General features: G+C 35.1%; 4 protein-coding genes across 4 annotated transcripts; 2 read left to right on the top strand and 2 right to left on the bottom strand.

The window, feature by feature from the left end:
* The first annotated feature begins 1,636 nt into the window (after nt 1-1,636).
* On the top strand, nt 1,637-2,615 carry LOC141646049 (RING-H2 finger protein ATL70). Its single transcript, XM_074454157.1, has one exon. It carries the CDS (start codon nt 1,897-1,899, stop codon nt 2,446-2,448), a length of 552 nt encoding a protein of 183 aa, XP_074310258.1. The 5' UTR covers nt 1,637-1,896; the 3' UTR covers nt 2,449-2,615.
* A 3,146-nt stretch (nt 2,616-5,761) lies between these two features.
* On the top strand, nt 5,762-9,666 carry LOC141594633 (uncharacterized). Its single transcript, XM_074414640.1, has 4 exons — nt 5,762-6,002; nt 7,933-8,152; nt 8,235-8,339; nt 8,807-9,666. The coding sequence occupies exons 2-4, from the start codon at nt 7,975-7,977 to the stop codon at nt 9,496-9,498; spliced, it is 975 nt and encodes a 324-aa protein (XP_074270741.1). The 5' UTR covers nt 5,762-6,002; nt 7,933-7,974; the 3' UTR covers nt 9,499-9,666.
* Nucleotides 9,667-10,073: 407 nt separating this feature from the next.
* LOC141594641 (NADPH-dependent aldo-keto reductase, chloroplastic-like) lies at nt 10,074-12,182 on the bottom strand. The gene is made up of 7 exons (XM_074414647.1): nt 11,930-12,182; nt 11,508-11,558; nt 11,331-11,407; nt 11,148-11,235; nt 10,779-11,054; nt 10,436-10,684; nt 10,074-10,326 (listed from the first exon to the last, which is right to left on the bottom strand). The coding sequence occupies exons 1-7, from the start codon at nt 12,035-12,037 to the stop codon at nt 10,240-10,242; spliced, it is 936 nt and encodes a 311-aa protein (XP_074270748.1). The 5' UTR covers nt 12,038-12,182; the 3' UTR covers nt 10,074-10,239.
* A 4,246-nt stretch (nt 12,183-16,428) lies between these two features.
* On the bottom strand, nt 16,429-19,763 carry LOC141594749 (aldo-keto reductase family 4 member C8-like). Its single transcript, XM_074414744.1, has 7 exons — nt 19,533-19,763; nt 18,483-18,533; nt 18,300-18,376; nt 18,122-18,209; nt 17,772-18,047; nt 17,260-17,511; nt 16,429-17,154 (listed from the first exon to the last, which is right to left on the bottom strand). The coding sequence occupies exons 1-7, from the start codon at nt 19,644-19,646 to the stop codon at nt 17,068-17,070; spliced, it is 945 nt and encodes a 314-aa protein (XP_074270845.1). The 5' UTR covers nt 19,647-19,763; the 3' UTR covers nt 16,429-17,067.
* Nucleotides 19,764-22,327: the final 2,564 nt, after the last annotated feature.

Raw genomic sequence — 22,327 nt, 5'->3', positions numbered from 1 at the left:
TCCATATAACTCCGTAGTCCGTACTAGTTACTATTGCAATGTTATTGTTGCGTAATAATGCATGGTAATGCTTCGGTTTTACGCACAAAATTGGGAAAGAGGACGCAATATAGTATTTATACGGACAATACAGTACTACAAGTTGATGCATTAGTTAGTTGTATATGCGAATATGCAATGCACATAGTTCACACAAGTTGTCCAAATGCTGTATACACAATTAAATTAATCACGGGAAACCTACGTAAAATACAAAGGTGGTTCGTTCAGTTTGCGTGCATGTACCTTTTTATGAATCATCATGCATAATTGATAATTTTTACAAAATCGTCTCATTTATCTGCTTACCTTTAAGATTTTTATTAAGATATCGTTTACGATAAAAATAATAGAAATAAATGATTAAGACGCATGCAAAAGTATCATCTAACACTTTAAAATATAAAAATACTTGTTCTGAGAAAGTAAATGAAATTTTATATTATTATGTTTACTTATAAACATGATCTGATGACGTGAAAATAATAGATCATTAGTTAATTTAAAAAAAATAACTATGAAATGTGGATGGCATGAAATATTAATTAGGCTCTCTAAGATTAAAACCAATTTAATTATTGAATTATGGATAATAATTCTCCGGTTAAAGATGTTAGCTTAAACATTTTGGGAAGATATACCAATTTGGTATTATTAGTTGATAATGTATAATTAAGATTATTTTCAAATGATTAAAGCAACATGTTGTACGTCATAGAATTGTAAAAATTGGTCGCAAATTGTTTTTCAACTCCTTATTTTGTAACAACTAGCTATTTCATCGCATGCAACATCTTGTTTTAGTGATACGCGATCTACATATTTATATTTTCTCCATTTCAATCATTTCTATAAATTTGTTAAATATATGTAATTATAATTAATTAAATGTATAGAATTGGTTGACATGGAGGTAGTACCATCTAAGCTGTTTGTTAACATTCGATCATGGCTATAAACCTTCATAATTCGAGCCAATGATTGAACATTTATTAAATAATTGTGACAAAATTCATGGTAAATTCCGAAAATTTTTGTATTATGTCATAGCCATAGATGATGATCAAACCAATCAAGCCCACCCAACTATATAAAAAAATTAAAATATCAAAGTTGACAAGTGTTTGATGTTAACACCTAGAAAAACTCAATCAAGCTTTGACAAATTACATTACACGATTAACAAAAGACAGAGAGGGATACACCATATAAATCAATAATAATACGTAGTAATCAATTAGATTATTGACCTTTTTGACATATAATATTAATAATTCTATCAAGATAATAGGCTCACATGCAACCTAATGATCTAACTCTAGATGTCATGTACAATAACCTCCCTTGATTATGACTCCACCAATCCCATTTGCAATTTCAGATATTATTATTTTAGACGGTCTTAACTTAAAACGAAAGAAATGCAGAAATAACACTTTATAATAAAAAGTGAGATTTATTGATAGAAATTTTCAACTAAAATTGTCACTTTCTAATCAATAATATGCTAATAATAAGTTTTTATCAGAATTTTTTTTTATCTTATCTGTCTTATTTTAATTAAGACAGATATCACCCGTAGTAAGGAAGACTTAATTTCCTATAGTATCTTATTTACTAGTTGACTTTCTAAATAAAATCTATTGCCTTTGCCTCCCCCACATAACCTCAACTCCTCAAATTATTCCTCCAAAACCCCCTCTCCATGGCTAAACCAACATCCACAAAATCCTTCATTTTTTCTCAAAACCAAATATCCTCTCCTCTCATCGCATCGTAAGCCGGGCCTAAAACCCGTCTTCAAGACAAACCCTAGTCTAGGGGGTCACATATTCACATATACCATTATAACAAGAAATGAACACAGGAAGTAGTACTACTCCCAGTACAGGTAGCGACAATGGGTTCCAACGTGATGGAGTTGACTCGCACATAGGCGGGTTCACCTACGGCCTAGGCGTCTCCCTAGGAGTACTTGTTTTAATCACAACAATAACCGTAGCCTCCTACTTTTGCGCACGTGAGACCGAGTCAAGCCCCGCCAGGGAACTGTCTGAGGGACAGCGCCAAGGCGGGGAACACGTGATAGACATCGAGGGGATCGACGAGGCCACATTGAAGTCATACCCAAAATGTTATTACTCACAATTAGAGAAAAACAAACAAGAAAGTGGCATGAAAAAAGGGTCAACAGAAATTTGTTGCTCAATTTGTTTAGGAAATTATAAGGGTAATGATGTAATTAGAGAATTACCAGAATGTATGCATGTTTTTCATGTAAAATGTATAGATCCTTGGCTTAGATTACACCCAACTTGTCCACTTTGTAGGACTTCTCCTTTGCCTACTCCTCAATCTACTCCTTTAGCTGAAATTGTCCCTCTTGCATCAAATATTAGAGGTGGGTAATTTGTTTCTTTTTTTTAATGATACGGTATAGTTTGGATTCGAGCTGGGTACAACTATATTGGTAACATAACCTTTTGTGTGTGAGTTTTGTACACGGTTGTATTTTCAGGGTTAGAGGTTCAAGAACTCTGGTTAAACTAATCAACGACTTAATAGTTATTTATTTCTATCTTGGATTGTTTGATTATTTAACATGGTTTTTTTGTTATTTTTTTGGTAAATTTATTTCAGTTCAATTGTTAGCTAGATGGGGGACATTTGAAAACTTAATTTAAACATGCACCAAATTATTCTTTAAAGTCACCCATTTCTTTTCTTGAAAATTAGATATTGTTTTATGATTGCATTTATATAGAACATGGTAATCTGAGGTCTGACAATTTGCAGAGAAGCACAACCGCAGAAGATTTGATTAATTAAGGAGTATTTGTACGTGACAACATACTTACGAGTATTAGAGAGACGGTCTCACATTATAAGACAGTTCTATTACGATATACTGTAAGAAATAAGATTGTCTTGCATGATTGCGATTTTGTTTGTAATTAGTAATGGTCACTTAAATTAACTTACATGATCTTCATACATAGTATATTGGCCTTAATGAATTAGTAATGTTATATGTATATGTAGTTGACTTGATTTATGGAACCACATTTCGTTTCATTTGATTTTCACTAGTAGAAAAATTTCTTATATCTATTGTTACCGTCACGAAATTGATTTTGTAATTAATTTTATTCCTTGAAAATGAGAATAATTGGTGTCGGTTGTTTAAACATAACTAATGTAAAACTTATTTATGAAATCGGTTGTAACTTGTAACGGAACAACTGATGTAACAAGTGATGTTAAAATGTACCCGTGCAATTTTGCACGGGTATGTATTTGGATCAGTATACTATCTAGTGTCGGTTTCTAAACTAATAACCGATGCCAATATACTATCTAGTGTCGGTTTCTAAACTGATATTAGTAATCGAAGTTATATGTGTTTATGCCATGAGCATCTATCTAAACAGATGGTAAAAGGTCATTTAGCAACCAACCCTAAAAACCGTTTCTTAATTAGTCACCACTAATTAGCGACCAATTGAAAGCCTTACATGGAGTGGTCGTGCCTGCACATCCAAATGAACCACAAAAACGCCCATGCCAAAGCTTTACATGGAAGTCAAATCCAACACCTTATAGCTTGAGGAATAAGGACACCACACTTAGGCAATGATTTGATCAACTTCATTCTAAATTGATCTCCCATTAAATTTTAGTTAACCAACAAAGATATTATTATTATTATGGTATATGGATGCACCCCATCGTCCTAATTATTTCGTTACCTGTAATTTTTGTAAGAAGTATTTTAATAAAGGTAATAAACAAATAATCTTCATCCGAAGATGGCAGGTGATAACCGCATGATTTGCTCATCCAGGGGGTTTGAACCCGGGACCTCGCAGTTCGTCGAAATTTCAACGCTTTGAGGGAGCTCGGACCACACTAGACTCACATCACTTGGTTAATGCTACACACAATTCATCGTGTTTAAAATTCATATAATGTCCAAAACTAAAAGAAGTAAAGGGAACTATATGGTTGGGCTCACTTACTGACTAGACCAAATCAAATTAACCCAATACTTGTTACTTGATCTGAGTTCGAGTTGGAATTTAGAATGGGTCCTGCTATACGTCGTCGACAATTTACTAATTATCGTCGACAATTAATGTAAATTTCCAAGTTTGCCCTCCATAACATAACTCCATTTCCGTCTCACTAAAATGCAATTTCCGTCTCACTAAAACACAAGTCAATTTCCGTCTCACTAAAATCTTTCAAACAAAAAAAAAGACGGGTTTTTCAAAAAAAAAAAAAAAAAACGGGATTTGTAATTAACAACATGAACGAGAACTTAGCGATTATCGATTACCGCACCAAAAAATTAATCTAAGTCAGAAAATGAATTTTTTTTTTCAAAAAAAAAAAAAAAAAAAAATTTCCGGACGAAAAACATTTTCGTCCAGACCAAGGTCCGGACAAAGAAAATTTTCGTCCAGACCATGGTCAGACAAAAATATTTTTCGTCGGACCAGGTCCGGACGGAAAATATTTTCGTCGGACCAGTCCCAGGCGAAAAATATTTTCGTCCGGAATTTTTTTTTTTTTTTTTTTTTTTTTTAGAAAAAGAATTTAAATTTTTTTTTTTTTTTCCGGACGAAAATATTTTTAAATGCGGACTGAAATCTGGACGAAAATATTTTCCGTCTAGACCTGGCTCTGGACGAAAAATATTTTTGTCTGGACCATGGTCTGGACGAAAATTTTCTTTGTCCGGACCTTAGTCTGGACGAAAAAATTTCTTCATCCAAGCCCTTTTTCAACAATTTTTTTTTTTAAAAAAAATTATTAATTTCCGTCTTAAATTAGTTTTGGGTGCGTGGATCGATAATCGCTAATTAAAATAAGTTTCAATAAATTAAAAAATTAAAATAAAACGAACTATCCCCGAACGGGGTTTATTAGTAATTATTAATTATTTTTTTACGAAAACAAAACAAGACGGAAAAAATATAAGGGGGAGTGTGAGGGAGGGGTAGTTTTGGAAGTTCATTAAAATTGTCGACGATAATTAGTAAATTGTCGACGACCTTTAGCAGGCAGTTGCCTTGGCACACAAGTGGCTCCGACCCAAGTTTTATTGGGTCTTAACCTAAATTTTTGCCTCTAAATAATCAACCATAACACCTTTGAATCAAAATAACTCAAGTACTCAGCCCAACTAAATCAACCCAAACAACACTCAAAATAATGCAAGCTTAGATCAACCCGATCTATACCGAATTTAAATAACCAATAATACATTACATTCTTCCCATTAGTAGACATGGTAAGCGGGTCAATCGAAACAGGTTCAATCTGAGACTCTAGTTAATCCAGGCTAGGTCACATTTCAAATTTGCAAGAGTTTAGTAAGATTGGTTGGGTCGGGTCTTTTCTGATTCAAGTCATTTCTTGATATTTTATCATCAATATTCATGGATAATTCATGTGTAACAATAAGCATTCGAGTGGTGTTATATAGCTAGAGTTGAGCTAATTCGAATTACTAGTCAAAGTCAAACCTTGAATTCGGGTGTCAGTGTGTCACGATCAAGAACAAATTAAACTATTCGGATCAAGTTATCAAGACCAGATCAATTTGCCAAGTCTACCTTAATAGTCAAAATCTCAAATTGTGGAAGATGAAGAATTGGAAAAAACTAATTAAATAAGAAAAAAAAAAGGGAAAAAAAAAAGCTCTTATGAAAAAAGACAAAGTGGACAAGTGGTGGTGAAGGAACAACCCCAAAAAGAACAAAAGTAAATCCAACCTCGCAAGTCTACTAAAACGACGTCGTTCCATACTTCCAGGCGATGGGGCTAACAACAATAGTCACCAGAAATTAACTAAAATCAAACATCACCTCTCTCTATATTGTTTGTAACTGCCATGAATACTTTTTCTTGTTTGACTACAAAACCCTAATTCCCCTTCACTCTACCATTCAATTAAGGTATATAATCTCCCAATTTCATCCAATTTTTTATAATGTTTGCTGCAAATATTTGGATTATTTTAGTTAAATGTATTAATTTCAGTATAATTTCATCACTTTTTTTCATTTATTTTTTTGGGATTTTTTGTGTGATGATTGGTGTTGTTTCCTAATGTGATTTTGTTATGTAAATTTATTGGATTATTTGTTAGAGAAAATGGGTTTGTAATGGAAAATGGAAAATGGAAATGGGTTGTGTAATGATGGGTTTTTGATGGTTTAATGGAAATTATGAAAGGTGCCCATTTGGTTTGTTGATGAGAGGGTTCAGGTTTCGGGGTTGTTTCGTAAAATGAGGAAATGTGTGTTGGTTTGTTGACGAGAGGGTTTGGGTTTCGGGTTGTTTCGTAGAATGAGGAAATGTGTGTGTGTTGGTTGGTTTGTTGATGAATTTTAGGAGTTTATGATGCGGAGATAGATACAGTGTGCTTTTTTGGAAGATTTTGGTACGAGATTAGTTTTGCTGGTTGGTAAGGTTTACGGACGAGCGGATTGATGTCGAGAGTTGGGTTTTAGATTGTGTTGTAGGCGATTAAGTATGTGCTGAATGATTTTATTAGGTCATCAGTGTTTGAATTTTTGGAATTTGGATAGCCATCTGCTTAGTGCGCTTGAAGGCGTTGGGAGTTGCAATAATAGTCGACCTTTTAGTGGGGGACATTTTCGGAGATGACTGAAAGGGGTTAAGACTAATGACTTGTTACGAATGTGGGGTGGGGTGGGGTTGGGGTGTCAAGTAAGGTGTAATGAATGAGAAACAGTGAGAGAAAGATGTTTGTCGTGGACTCGTGGTGGTAGTGAAAAGTGGATAGGGAGGACAACAGTTATCCCATTACGGCAGGTAATAGTACCCATCTTCTCGCGGATAATATATTATGCTTATATGCGAGCAATAGCCTCCTTCTTCTCCTTTTGCATTTGGTTTGACATCTATTACTCCCTTAACATTTACCCCCGTTCCAAGCAAACCCTTGCATACTGTAGTTGATTATTTTTCATCCACTCAATTGTTGGAGAATTGATTTAGCTGATAGAAGTGCTAAATCGAATGACATATAGACATAGTAGCTTGCTTAGCTTATGTTCAATAGGGTTTGATTGTAGATGTAGCTAGCTTAGCTAGTAAAATCATGAAGAGTGGTATTCATGACCCAGGTTCGAATCCGTTTGCATCGAGATTCGAGACTGCACTTTTAACTCTCTTCACCACAAAAGTACTTGAGGTCTTCTATAGATCTTTACTATTTGTGCGTGGTTATCAGTAAAGCTGTGTGCATTTCGACATGTATACCTTGTCAACTCTTTGGCAGGGTGCCTACTTTGCTATGTTGTTTGTATGTTTGGTAAAATGGAGTGCCATTCTATGTTGTAGATATCTTTGTTCCAACCTGTAGTCTATTGTGGAAGCGGATGTGTACAATATTCTAATGTGGCCCTGTCTTGTCACTGAATTTCAAATCTTTAATCTACTAGTTACTTTAACAACTGGCTTTTTCTGAAGTTACTTATTCTTATTATGGGCCTCTATCCGTGGCCGCTCTTGTTCATGTAATTACATTGTATCAACTTTTATCAAATTCATGCAATATAGTTGCACCAGACTTCAAGGTTAATTTTTCGTGATTGTGTTTGATAGTTGGTGTGAATGATGTGTTACGAGTGAATAGAGTTTGATTATAAGGCTCTGCTCTTTTTCCGGATTATCGAGGGAAGTCTTTTGGAATTACATCCAAGTTTCATAGTTTTTGTTTTCCTGTAGAGTTCCACGATCAATCACATTTGACTCCTTTGACTCCCCTTGTTGTCTAATGTCAAGGTGGAAGTTTGACTGTTAATTTGCAATTTCTAATGCCATGCTTACTCGTACTTGTTTGAATTATGGTCCTAGGTTTGTTTTTGATCTGCCAGTTCTGTGAAATTTGCTCTACAAATGAATCCAAGATCTGAAAGGGACAGTAAGGTGCAGAGGCTGAAGGCCAATCAAGGGGAAGGACCAAATTGGGTTCTTGTTTTAGGTGGTGCCTTATTAAGCACTTTGTCTATTCGCATTGGCTACAAGTTGAGGCAGGTGCTTGACGGAAAACAACGGGACAATGCTGACACAAATGGTTTGGATATACAGAATAGATGTAGCCTGCTTTGTGTGATCACTTTGGACATGTTACTTAACTCTGGTTTTTAATGATTCAGGTAGTGAAAAATATGCTGAAAGGAGAAGGTTGAGAAACTGTCGTTCTAATTCAAGTTTGCATTCCTTTGGTTTGGATGATAACAGCTACTACCATTGTGCATCAGGTAGGGCTTTCAGAAGTGTGCTAGTCGTGAATGTCATTTCTACTTTCGTAGTCTATCTCTGCTCTTGAACATATAAGGGTTGCATGCTTATGAGTTATGAGTTATGAGGATGGAGTTGTTACATACGGAGTATGTTTTTTTATTCTTCATATTGCCATGCATATCCAACCCTCAATCATGGTTACCAGATTCGCTATGAATATGCCGTTACCGATTCACGATTCGCTCTTACAGAATGTGTGTTATGTGTATTTTTATTAAGCGACAGGATAGAATTCGCTCTTAACGATTCGCGATTCGTGGGGTCCCTAGCGAATCCGGTAACCCTGTACTCAACACTCAGACATGAGTATGACCCCGTGACACTTGGTCACTTGGATACTTCATTTAAGCCAGGTCTCACACTTGGATATGCGTCAATGTCAGATACTTGAAACCGAGTCTAAATAACAAAACATGTGACGCAGGAGAACGTGTGGTTGAGACTAAGAACGCTCCAAATGGCCAGAATTTCACAGAACCCGAGGGGGGACTTCCTCTGGTGACTGTCCCTACACGTGATTATGGCATGGTTTGGGTGTCGTCCCCAGAGCGTGGTGACCTACGTCAAAGGCCATATCACGAGTCTAATACACTTGACTCACCAGGTGTCTCGGAATCTGGGTCTGATATCTTCAGCAAGCGAGAAGTAATACAGAAACTCAGGCAACAGTTAAAGAGAAGAGACGACATGATATTGGAGATGCAAGACCAGATTGCTGAACTACAAACTGCACTTAGTTCCCAGGTTTCTCATTCTAATGATGTACAACTGCAACTTGATTCAGCAAACCGAGACCTCTTTGATTCCGAAAGAGAGATTCAAAAATTGAGGAAAGCGATTGCTGACCATTGCTTGGCACATGGAGATCCAAATGATAAAAGAAATGGTCATGCCAATGGTTTTTCAAACGGGGATAGCAAATTTGAGTTTCATAAGGAGAATAAAGGAGGGGAAGATCGGATTGAATCGTTGAGGAAGGAAATTGGAGAATTGAAAGAAGTACTTGAAGGGAAAGAGTTCTTACTTCAGAGCTACAAGGAGGAGAAGTTCGAGCTTTCCACCAAGCTTAAGGAGTTGCAGCTCAGATTAGATTCGCAGCTTCCACTTATATTGTAGTCTTTTGGTAAGGTTTTTAGCATTAGAACCACTTTTTCTTATTCTATTTCCCATCTCTTGAAATTTGTTTCTCGGTTTATGAGTTGTGTATATATATATATATATTCTGCATTTCAAACTGGTTTAAGGGTGATGCTGTTGGTAAATCCGTATTACCGAAGTTTTGGCAAGTAGTAGTGAATATTTTGCTGAGGAACTCTACACCATGGCTATTTGAACTGTAAATGTGTGGTTTGTTTGAGGCGGTGTTCAATTCAACTCGTGCTAATGTCGCACTGGATCTCCCAGTTTCGGGAAATACATTATCCTTTTGCTGTTTTGCAGGTCTTACACTTATTGGCTGTCTGTGTTTTGCTCTTGCTTAGATTCTCTCTATTAGAAAGGGAATTCATCAAATAAGCTGAAAAATGTGAGCGTAGACTTGTCAAACAGGCGAGCAAGCCGTGTTAGAATCGAATCTACACGGGTTTTAGATCAAAGTTAACAAATGGGTGAGAAATATAGTCAGATCATTTCCATACGTTTGTTCAAGATATGTACGCTGTACGCTTCAGTAAGTCATTCAACAAAGTGCGGATTGTGCAATGAAAGGACAATATTATTCCAATAGATAGTTATGAACAGAAGATCATAACAGGTACAAATTACAGAACATTAAACAGATCCTTAACAAGGCTGTAGTGAGAGTAGATGCTTTGAAGTGGCAAATGTCGTAATTACGAGTTGATATGTATCAGGAACTCAAACTTGTTCATCCCAGAGCTCTTGTAGAGTTTTGTAACCAGCAGATGTTTTATGTACCATAGACTCAGCTTTCACAATTTTTACCTGCATCGCCAAAAACCCGATCTTAGTGGTTTTTACCATGATGACGGTCTCACACATAAAGCTGTCTCATAATTGTGACTTGTGAGTGATGATATGTACAGGGATTTACCTGCTTGATTTCCGAGAATTTGCAGAACAAGTTTTCAGGAATAGACCAATCAAACAAGTCAAGATTTTGAAACAGCCTTGCTTCACTAGATGTTTTAGGCAAAAGACTGTGACCCATCTGGATGCCCCAACGAAGAGCGACCTGGGCCGGAGACTTCCTTAATTTCTCCGCAACCAAATTGATTACCGGATCTGCAAGAAGCCAAGTCTTGGTTGCTTCCGCGAATTGAGAACCCAGTGGAGAATATGCCTGAACAAAAATCCGCACCAAAACATCAATTTTTTTTTTTTTTTACGAAAAACAAAATAATGCTGCGTACATCCGACCTCCTTTTCTGACTTACTGATAAATGTATGCCTTTAGATTTACAAAATTCGTGCAGCTTTGTTTGTTGCCACATTGGGTGGGATTCAACTTGGTTTACAGCAGGAAGAACACGCGCCACATCCAAAAGGTCTTGCAATTTGTTGGTAGAGAAGTTGCTGATACCAATGGCTCGGACCTTGCCAGAATCGTAAAGCTCCTCCATTGCTTTCCATGTGCCAGGTATGTCAGTTGGAATGTATTTCTCAAATCCGTCACTGACTGAACCCTTTTTCTCTTTTACCGGCCAATGGATCTGTATGACAAACATTGATATTCAGCTTAAACCGAAAACATAATATAAATTCTATTTTGAATAAGTTGTTGTTGATTGAAATTGGTGACATACAAGGTAGAGGTCCAAGTAATCGAGTTGCAGGTCCGCCAAAGTCCTTTCTAAGGCCTTTGGAACATCTTCAGGCTCATGATCGTAGTTCCTGTCAGTGTCGGACACAAGGCACCGTGTTAATGTGACTAGTCGGAGTAACATAAGCTTGATTATAAGTTATAACCAGTTAATTTCATTACTGACCAGAGTTTGGAGGTGATAAATAGTTCCTCTCGCTTAACTACGCCTTCGTCAAAAAGCTGTTTCAAAACCTGTCCAATCTGATAGATAACCAAGGAAATCAATGTTAAGCGAAGAATTTCGTGCAGCAGTTTGTGCACTACAGAATCAAAGGCAAGGCGCGGTTGTTGTGGTTATTACCTGCTTCTCATTTTGGTAGGCATGAGCACAGTCGATATGGCGGTAACCCGACTGCATTAAGGTAAACTTACATCAGTAAACTGTATGCCCCCAAAAAAAAAACAGCCAAATCTCAACTTTTGTCTTTGTTATGTTTCACATGTTACCTAAGAGTCTAAGACCCTCCCATATGAGAATTTGAATAAATAAATGTTTCTTCTCCAAAATTATACTTATGGAGTAATAAAAGTTATATGAGACGTGGGATATGCGCCAAAACATATCAGACTGATAAAAGAAAAAATATGATTAATCCGATGTACGTAGTTTTTTATGTGTCACACTGTCACACAATTACCAGAATTAAAATACGGAGTATTAATTAAACGGTAAGTTAAATAAAGCACAAAAACTCAAATAAAATCGAGACCGTAATTGTATACCTTAATGGCAGCAACGACAATTTCTGGAGGAGTGGCATATGTGCCTAATCCAATAGAAGGGATTTTGGCACCTGTATTTAATTCAAAATATTTCAAATTATCACCCATGTTTTTTGCTTAATTATTATATGTATTATTTTCACATAAAATGTAAGTATGCAAATAAAATGTTTAGAGAAATTTAGATGAATTTTGTTGAGATTAATGGTATGAGATATGGTGTTTATATAGTATAGGTAGAGAACATATGAATAAGTACGATAAAGTTGAATCCATGCATTATTTATTCACAAATTGTGGAGTTGTAGTGACTTCATTGTATAGGTCATGCAGTGTCTGTCCATTATGGTCAATTAGTCATGTACGATTATATTACAATATAGGATTTTTTGTCAAACACAACCTTTAAAAAACACTCTTTGCGAAACACTACCTTTAAAAAAATTATTTGTAAAACACAACCTTTAAAAACCCAAAAGTTGCAAAACACTACTTTTTTGCCGGAGTTTGACCAAATTAATAAAAATCCGGTGATGACTACCCATTAATTACTCTATTAGTTCACCAAAAAAAAAAAATAATCCTCTTATTTTTCTTCCTTAGAAGCTACAATTCCATAGTCATATACTCAACGTCAGCTTCTAATCTCAGTTTTTGTTCCACAATTTCCGACTTCAAACTACTAATTTCATTCAAAGGATTGTCAACCCACTTGAAATAGTTGTATCCACGCATTTGAGTTCCTGGGTTGTAACACTTACATGTTAGAAACCTTCTTCCTGGATTTTTTTTCCGTCATGGAAGTTCTCAAGGCGGCAAGGATGCCACAACGACATTTGTGAAGCGGAGTTAACGAAGATATTAAACTGTCACTGGACATTGTAGAGAGAGAGAGAGAGGAGCAGGGAAGTGGGGAAGGGGATGATAATGAGATGAAGAGGGAGGGTGGTTTTTGTCGGTGGAGTTAAATATAAAGGGTTTGTTGGATAAATGGAGGGAAAATTAAGAAAGCAATCCGTCTCATTAAAGACAGACATTATCCGTCTATAACTATAGACGGATAGTGTCCCTCTCACAAATGAAAGTGGATAGTGCAAGTGGGGGTATCCATTTCCCACCCACTTGCACTACCCATTTTCATTTGTGAGAGGGACACTATCCGTCTATAGCTATAGACGGATAGTGTCCGTCTATAATGAGAATTTGTGTTAAGAAAGAGGGGGATGAATTGGAGGGAGAACAAAAAAAAGTCAAACATACTTGCACGTGCAAACTATCATGACACCGGAAATGAATTAAGCTAACGGAATCCGGCAAAAAAGTAGTGTTTTGCAACATTTTGGTTTTTAAAGGTTGTGTATTACAAATAATTTTTTTAAAGGTAGTGTTTCGCAAAAAGTATTTTTTAAAGGTTGTGTTTGACAAAAAATCCTACAATATAAAGTACTAGCAGTACATTTTTAATACGGAGTATTATTTTGTTCTTTATTGGTATATAACTTATATCGACATTAAATAAGGAGAATTAGTAGGTCGGTGGAGTTAGACTCTGTTCTTTTGAACTTAATCGGTTCTTATAAATTCAGTTTAGTTAAGTTTAACTTCATTAAGTTCAGTTCGATTCAGGTCTTTTTAACCAAAAAGAACATTTCAATAACCATTTTTCAATAACCAGTTCAATTAAGTTCTTATAAGTTCAGTTCTGCTCGGTTCAAATCAACAAAATTAAATCCAAAAGAACCGGACCTTAGTCGACCATCGGTAAATCTGGCAAACTGATCAATTGGTCGGAATACGGTTTGCAGCAAATCGGCTCAGATTGAGTAGGGTCGGCTCATCCGGATTGGGCTCACTTTAATTTCGGGTCTGTTATTTAAGGAAAATGGTCAGTTTATAACAATACACATCCGAGTCGGGTCATCACTTGGGGTGTCGGATTAAGGCATAGCCGGGACAATTTTATTAGGTCTATTGAATGTTTTACTTCCTCCGTCCGGGTTATTTGTTGTCCTTTTCCATATTTTGGGTGTCTCTGTCAATTGTTGTCCTTTCTATTTTAGGATTGCATTTGATGCGTAATTTGTTCCTTCACACTCAATTTGGTCAACTTGTCATCTTATAATTAGTCTCATCCCATTTCCTTAATCTTTGTGCCAAAACCAAAGAACAATAATTGATCTGAACGGAGAGAATAACTCATAATACTCCATTACTCTTACTCAATGTTTGAACATGGGGTGGAAAGCTACTATCATTATCCTCATGGAAAGAAACATCAAAAGTTAAGTCCATCCTCAAACAAGGTTTCAAAGGAAGGCTCTGTTTGGCAAAACTAGCTGAAAAGCTACCTGAAACCTGATAAGCTACCTGAAACCTGAAAAGCTAACTGAAACCTGAAAAGCTAACTGATAAAGTAGCTGAAAAGTAGGAGCTGATAAGGTAACTGATTATAAAAAAAAATGTTTGACAAACTAGCTGAAGAGGTAGCTGATTTTTGGTAAAATGACGTAAAAGGATATGATAATTATTTAATATTATAAATTGTAGGGGCAATAAATGGAAGATAATTTGTTTCAGGTACCTGAAATCCCAAATGCTACTCTAGGTAGCATTTCATTTCAGGTAGCTTCTTTGACCAAATAAGCTACTTGTCAAACACGTGCAAAAAAATCAGGCAGCTGAAATTTTGGTCAAATAAGCTACTTTGGTCAAATAAGCTACCTGAAGTGTCGTGCCAAACGGAGCCGAAAGATGTCCTCAGAGAAAACAACATCTCTAGATTCACAAAAGTACCATAAAACCCTAAATCCGCATCTTTGGTCATAAACCTATAGGCTGCACTATTAGAAGCATAACCCACAAAAATTGGGTCAATGGTTTTAGGTCCTATTTTGTCTGTTTTAAAAGCAGGTAAGACAATTTGGTTAAACATGGCCAAACCATTAGAAACCTTAAATTAGGTGGATAACTCTTCCAAATCTCACAAGCAGTCACATTCAATTTCTTACGAGGTACACAGTTTAGAACATGACAAGCAGATAGAATGGCTTCCCCCCACATGAAATCAGATAACCCAAAAGATAATAACATAGTATATATTCATCATATCCTTCAAAGTTCTGTTTTTCCTTTCAGCTACACCATTTTATTCGAGGGTATAAGGGGTTGAAAACTCATGTATAATACCATTTTTCTGACAATAATCCATTACAAAAAAACAAAATTATAAAAGAGAAATAAGTCTTAACAAACATAATACATACCAATCTTACTCACTTAATGTGGTATACCTGACATAACCGAATATTTTAGTATGTCCGTCACAAGAGAGACTTGCTGATATGTAAAAGTGTGTAAAGATGAGGATTTTATAGTGAAGACAGAGGCTCCAACAGTCACATAGAGATACCAGATTTAATGGCATTAAATCTGGGTAGTTAATAGAAATAATATCGGACAATCAATGCGGAATTCATTGTGTAATAAACTTCCAATGACTAGAATCCCAACCAGGGGCGGACCCAGAAGTTTATTTTTGGTGTAGCAAGATTATTGTGTTAACAAAAAATAGCAGGTAAATAATCGGACGTTACTGACAATGACTAGATTTAAACTCAAGTTCATGCTCGGGTCGAAACTTAAGATCCACTCAAATTTCGAAACACAAATTGAGAACGACATGTATACTTATTCGTTATATATTTTAATTTCTTAAGAGTAAATCATTTATAATTTAATAACAAGTAAATTTGTGTCTCAACATTATTTGAGACGATAATGTGCGATGCTACCAAAGCAACAGCTAGTCAAATAGCTGAAAAGTGGTGACATTTTTGGCCCCCACCACCCCTTGTTGCTTGTCCTATTAGGAATGTGGTATTGTATTTGACCCGTCTTTAATTATAGACGGATATGTGCCGTCTATAATGAGATTTTGTGCCAAAGCAATTTATGTCACAAACTCACAACATAAAGTGACATTTCTATCTATGAGCAAGCTAGTGACATTTCTATTTATATAATCACGAGATAACAAGAATGAAAAGTCTATAAAAGACTCCGTAAATTGTTAACATTAGTCGAACTATTATTTAAAATATTATGTAAATTGTTAAAATTGCCCAAAAATCAAAATGTTGTAAATTTAGGAATTTGGACGGATTGATATTGTAAGTTAAACAAAGATAATCATGAAGAAAAATGATGTAATTGGAAATTGAAACGTTTTACATATAACAATAAAGCAGGTGTATTAAATAAGTTGAAATTTTTGGATTAAAAGTGAGATTTGTGAGTATAAAAACCATAATTATAGGTCAAATAATCAATTAATGAGTAATTATAGTGTAGCACATTCAATAAATTCTGCACAAATTGTTTTCTTTGGTGTAGCAAATGCTACACCAAGCCTATATGTGGGTCCGCCCCTGATCCCAACAGCTAGAATCCGAGGAAATAGTTTGGACCCGGAGCAAAAATACAACCCCACTATTCTTTCAATGTGAGACAATATTACACATAAAAGTTTGGAGCAACATCCAACTCCAACAGAAAGAACGTATATTTTTCGTAACCTCGCTTAAAAACAAGACACTTTAGTTACCCATGCAATGCATGGGCATGAATATCGGATGATCCTTCTATCTCAAGACAATATAGAATATAGTATACAACTTGTTTTAATCTATGACCAACACGGCCTTAAAGTATTGTTAAGGTCCCTAAATGTCTCTATTTCAAACCACCCTGAATCATTTTTATATGGTATAGATGACTATGGTGCGAATTTGGAGACTTCTTATCCCAGGATTCAGCCAGCCCAAAACGGTGGGTAATAACCTTCAAAATACACTGTTTTTTAGTGAAAATTATAATCCGTCTATTTTTAGACAAAGCACGGAGCATCTTACAATAAAGTATTGGAATTTGGAAGTACTTTTGTTATACAAGAAGCTCTTCACAATTTTTTGTGTCGGATAAATATCTGTGTTAAACTTAAAACGATGCACTTTATTCTTATATCGGTTTAAACTACATAGTTTTAAGCAGATTCATATAAAATCTATCGTAAATGTAGTTATGTAGATGCTCGTTAATGGCAGATGTACTTATTCGGAGTTCATGTATATATCCAAATCTCAAAGTTCTCCATCCCACATCTCTTCAAGGGTTTTGTACCCGGCAGATTTTTCATGAACCATACTCATAGGTTTCACAAATTTTACCTGCATCGCCACAAAAAAAAAAAAAAAAAAAAAAAAAAAAAAAAATGGAACCGATTCTCAGTGTCTGTCTCATAATTTTTGTAAATGATGGAATTAGGATTTTACCTGCTTAATTTCTGAAAACTTGCTAATCAAATCTTCAGGAATCGACCAATCAAACAAGTCCAGATTTTGTTTCAGCCTTGCTTCACTAGATGTTTTAGGCAACACACTGTGACTCATCTGGATTCCCCAACGAAGAGCTACCTGTGCCGGAGACTTTCCTAGTTTCTCTGCAACCAGGCTGAGTACCGGATCCTCAAGAAGCCCGCCATCCTTCTTTGACCCTGGTGCTTGAGATCCCAGTGGCGAATAACCCTGATCAAAATTACACAAAAATAAAACTCAAAAATGCAGGAGTTGAGAGGTCCCGGGTTCGACTACCAGCTGGGGCGATGATCACTTGGCCACTGTAGCCCCCGAAGGTTGGTGCGGGAATGCATGGGGACGGGGGGAATTCAACCCCCTCGTCTTCAAAAAAAAATAATGAAAAATCTTCTGCAGTGACGTATCTGCAGGATAAATATCTGTAAGAGTTTTCTGCAATTAAACTTCAGGATTTGAGTTACCGAACTTACTGATAAATGAATGCCTTTTGAGTCACAAAATTTGTGCAGATTCTCCTGCTGCCACATTGGATGGCATTCAACCTGGTTTACAGAAGGGGAAACACGCGCCACATCCAAAAGGTCTTGCAGTTTCTTCGTTGAGAAATTGCTGACTCCAATAGCTCGAACCTTGCCAGAATCATAAAGACCCTCCATTGCTTTCCATGTACCAGGTATGTCAGTCGGAAGCAATTTCTCAAACGCGTTATTGACTGGACCCTTTTTCTCTTTTACTGGCCAGTGGATCTACGCGACAAACATTAATAGTCAAATTAAACCGCAAAGATGATAAATAATTTTTGTGGAATTTGGTGACATACAAGATACAGGTCCAAGTAATCAAGTTGCAGGTCCGCCAAAGTCGTATGCAAGGCCTTCGGAACATCTTCAGGCTCATGATCGAAGTTCCTGTACACACAAACCAGCACTCTTGTTGAACCAAAACACACAAAATGATGAAATCAGTGAATTTCGGTGCAGGTGGTTTTGATTACTGACCAGAGTTTGGAGGTGATGAATAATTCCTCTCGTTTCACTACGCCTTCGTCAAAAAGCTGTTTCAAAACCTGTCCAATCTGATAACCAAGAATATCAAGGTCAAGCTAAGAATTTTTTGCAGCAGTTTGTGAACTTACCATAACAAACTAGAGAATCAAAGGCGCGGTTGTTATATATAGTTACCTGCTTCTCATTTTGGTAGGCATGAGCACAGTCAATGTGGCGATAACCCAACTGCATCACGGTAAACATCAGCTAATTGTAAGCAAAAAAAAAAAAAACAACCAAATCTCTCTTCTTGCATCAAAACATTACTACCCCATAAATATCTCACTTCTTTTTGAACTTATATTCTTGTACATATTGTAATAAAGTTTTTTTTTTTTTTTTTTTTTTTTTTTTTTGCAGCGGTAGAATTATAATGTTAATATCTTTAATTACACATTATAAAAGTTTGATATTCTTAATAACGGTAAGCAAATCAAACTGCATGACTATATTTACTCTTATTATATACCGTAATTTACTCTTATTCTATACCGCAAAGGATAAAAAGTCTCTTCACTCAATAGTGTCAACAAGCCAAACGCAAATTCTAGCTTGAACGGGAGAAGTATAATATCGTGTCTTTTTAATCAAAATAGACTGGTCACGAGTTCTGAAAACAAATAGAAGTATTTTTTGTCTCGAATTAATCATCTTTACGAGATCTTGGGTTTTACCGCTTTTGAGATTTGTGGTTAAGAATTATTGTCGGTAAAAGTTCATCCACAAGTCCATACATTCTTTTTCTTCCCAATTTAACATTTGTGACCAAGTTTTCAAAAGTTTTGACTTTTTATATATTGACAAATTCTCAATACTACAACATAGCTCCGAGTTATTTATTTGACTTTGATTAAAAAAGCATCTTGCGAACAATAAGAAAAAGTAACAAATGAATGAAATGGAGAGATATTCTTAACAAACAAATAAAATTACTATAAGCAATCAAATCCGCGTTCAACGAAATGAGCGATTTTTCTAATGTGTGTTAAGGGAACAACTCATCAACCTAAATAAGGTACCATACTATATCATTCACAACATATTCTCATTAATTACAATAAAAATGAGTTTATACTTGACTACGGAGTATATATTGTGTCGTTCCGAATATAAGGGTATATTCGTATACGTTAGAAAAACCGTAAACCTATTACTAAAAATTAGAGGAGAGGAGGAGAAAATAACCTTAATGGCAGCAACAACAATTTCTGGAGGGGTGGCATAGGTGCCTAATCCAATTGAAGGAATTTTGGCACCGGTATTTAACTCAAAATATTTCAAATTATTATTATCACCCATTTTTTTTAGATTAATTAAATTTATGATTTTAAAATGTGTAGATGAATTTGATTGAGATTATTAAGGTTAGATGGTGTGTTTATATAGTGAATAGAGAACAAATGAGGTACGATGATCAAGAAGAGAAAGACATCACGTAATGAGTAGATTAGTAGCTGAATAGGCCCCACATTGATTATTTTATTCTAGTTAGTTAGTTGTAGACTTATAGTGACTTCATTGTTTATGTCACTCAACTCGTATTTTCAATCGCAACACAAATTCTTGTCTAATGTTATATTACTTCATTTTGAAAGGCTTTTCAAGTATCTCATTTAGTTAAAATAGTTTATTTGACTAAAATTTTAGATACTTTATTTTTTTTATAAGCGTTTTGGTAAATTGCTTATTTAACTAAATAAGCTATCTGAAATAAAATGCTACCTAGAGTAGGATTTGAGATTTCAGATACCTGATTTAATTTAATTTTCCGTTTTTACTCCTTAAATTTATACTACTCCCCCCATTTTCCTATTTTCACCCCATTTGCTTTATTGCGGTCTCCAAGACGTCACGCCACTTTAACCCTATTTTTCGATGTTTATATGTTATTTTTTTTTCTTGAATTTTTTTTTCGTGAAAGATGTCTTGATATTAATTGTAAATGTTTTAGTTTTATAAATAAATAGTTTTTATTCTCCAACTTATTGACGGTCAAAGTTTCCTCCAAAAAGCAAATGGCGTGAAAATAGGAAAATGAAGGAAGTATTAAAATTATCATATCATTTTACGTTATTTCGTCAAAATCAGTTACATTTTCAGTTAAGGTTGTCAAACACTTTTTTAATATAATCAACTACTTTATCAGTTCCTAATTTTCAGCTACCTTATCAGTTACCTTTTCAGGTTCCAGTTGTCTTTTCAGTTTTCAGCTACCTTTTTAGGTTTCAGCTACCTCTTCAGTTGGTTTTACCCAACAGAGCCTAAAACGAAGATAAAACATTTTATAATTAAACGGATCAAGTATTATGAGCCATGAGGATAAAAATAGATAACTTGGGTAATACTAAAAATTTGTCTTATCTATTTAAAATGGGTAGTATCCTTCTCTTAAAAGAGACTACCTGGTTTTCGAATAAAATCTTCGCCTTTTGTCTCTATTTAGAATATTTTATATTTTTATTTAAAGATCCAAATTTTATTTTGAGACCATCTAAAAGTGCGATCAATTGATCGATGGTTAGTAAAAGAAGAATAATGATTTAATTTTTTTTTTTTTTTTTTGGTCTTTACCAAGAGTATTTTCCACCAACGGTTGATGTAATCTTCTTCGGAATACTGAAAGTTAAAAGATGAGAGGCATTACCACTTACTACTCACATCAACCAACTTTGGTATTGGTATAATGATTTGATAAGATTTAGAGGGGAGGAGTATTGCACAATAAGAGATGTATTATTGATGGGTATCTTTCACAAATACAATAGGATATATATAGAGATCCATGTATATAGGTAAATCTCTAAACCTAATTCTAGAATATTCCATTCCATATAATATCATAACTTATTCTAATATATTATGTCGATATATCGACATATTACCTAACATGATTTAAAATTTAAAATAGATATATGAGAGAAAACTGACAAGAAATAGAGAGGTTTATAATCATAAATTGCAATCCCATTATTTTGGGCAGAAATAGGAGTATCAGAGTACTTTTGTAACATAGGGTTTTCAAATATATATATACATATTTGTGTTAAATTTAAAATGAGTCAGATAGGATAGATATGACAAATACATATCGTAACAAAAATAAATTATCAATATTCATTTATAATCAACTCAACCAAGTCTATAAAAGAAAACTCTTCAAGATCATAATTGGCAACTCGTAGATCATGTACCAACAATCTTAGACCATGCACATCAGCACATGCACATTAAAGAGGATGATTTCTTTTGACACCTCACTCCATCTTTTTCTCAACTCACTTCCCACTATCTTTATCATTTTCCTCTATTTTTGCCCACACCAAAGATGATGCACTCTTATGCACCCAAAAAAAAAAAAAGATGTTCTATTCCACTTTTTTTTCCACTTTTAAGTAAACTTCACGGTCCTTTTTCTCTCGTATTTGGCACTTGGGCCAAGATAAGGACATCTCCATAAATTAGGAGACGGTGGTGGTGGAAGGTGGCGGTCACTAAGACTGGTGTTCTGCCATGGTACTGGTAGGATGAAGTGGAAGTTAGTTCTTGGGTTATGGACGACATTATTTGTTTTCCTCCGGAGTGCATGATTAATCACATTATTCGGCTCACTTGACTTACCTTATTATCTAATGTCGAGGTGGAACTTTGGCCGTAAAACTTACCATACTTTACTGCGTTTTTTTTGGATTCGAAACTTATAGGATCGAATCGAATCGAACTTATAGGATCGAATCGAATCGAATCGAATCGAATCGAACTTATAGGATTCGAATCGAATCGAACTTATAGGATTCGAATCGAATCGAACTTATAGGATTGAATCGAATCGAACTTATAGGATTCGAATCGAACTTATAGGATCGAATCGAATCGAACTTATAGGATTCGAATCGAATCGAATCGAACTTATAGGATCTGAACTGAACTTATAAGATCTGAACTTAAATTAACTTAATTTAATTTAATTTAACTTTATTATT

The sequence above is a fragment of the Silene latifolia genome, chromosome 1, assembly GCF_048544455.1.
Source record: "Silene latifolia isolate original U9 population chromosome 1, ASM4854445v1, whole genome shotgun sequence".
NCBI classification, from domain to species: domain Eukaryota; kingdom Viridiplantae; phylum Streptophyta; class Magnoliopsida; order Caryophyllales; family Caryophyllaceae; genus Silene; species Silene latifolia.
Note: the sequence above shows the minus strand (reverse complement) of the source record. Positions and strands in the feature narration are given on the sequence as shown.

Bases quoted from the DNA above. Each gene is read 5' to 3' on its own strand.
- LOC141594641 (XM_074414647.1), bottom strand. From the start codon at position 12,037: ATGGGTGATAATTTGAAATATTTTGAATTAAATACAGGTGCCAAAATC. The intron at 11,559-11,929 runs GTATACAATTAC...ACCTTAATGCAG, and splicing joins TTGTCGTTGCTGCCATTAAG to TCGGGTTACCGCCATATCGA. The intron at 10,327-10,435 runs GTAAATCCCTGT...TTGGCGATGCAG, and splicing joins AATTCTCGGAAATCAAGCAG to GTAAAAATTGTGAAAGCTGA.
- LOC141594633 (XM_074414640.1), top strand. From the start codon at position 7,975: ATGAATCCAAGATCTGAAAGGGACAGTAAGGTGCAGAGGCTGAAGGCC. The intron at 8,153-8,234 runs GTTTGGATATAC...TTAATGATTCAG, and splicing joins GGACAATGCTGACACAAATG to GTAGTGAAAAATATGCTGAA. The intron at 8,340-8,806 runs GTAGGGCTTTCA...CATGTGACGCAG, and splicing joins CTACTACCATTGTGCATCAG to GAGAACGTGTGGTTGAGACT.
- LOC141646049 (XM_074454157.1), top strand. From the start codon at position 1,897: ATGAACACAGGAAGTAGTACTACTCCCAGTACAGGTAGCGACAATGGG.
- LOC141594749 (XM_074414744.1), bottom strand. From the start codon at position 19,646: ATGGGTGATAATAATAATTTGAAATATTTTGAGTTAAATACCGGTGCC. The intron at 18,210-18,299 runs GTCAGTAATCAA...TTGTGTGTACAG, and splicing joins TTCATCACCTCCAAACTCTG to GAACTTCGATCATGAGCCTG. The intron at 18,048-18,121 runs GTATGTCACCAA...TTTGTCGCGTAG, and splicing joins ATTACTTGGACCTGTATCTT to ATCCACTGGCCAGTAAAAGA.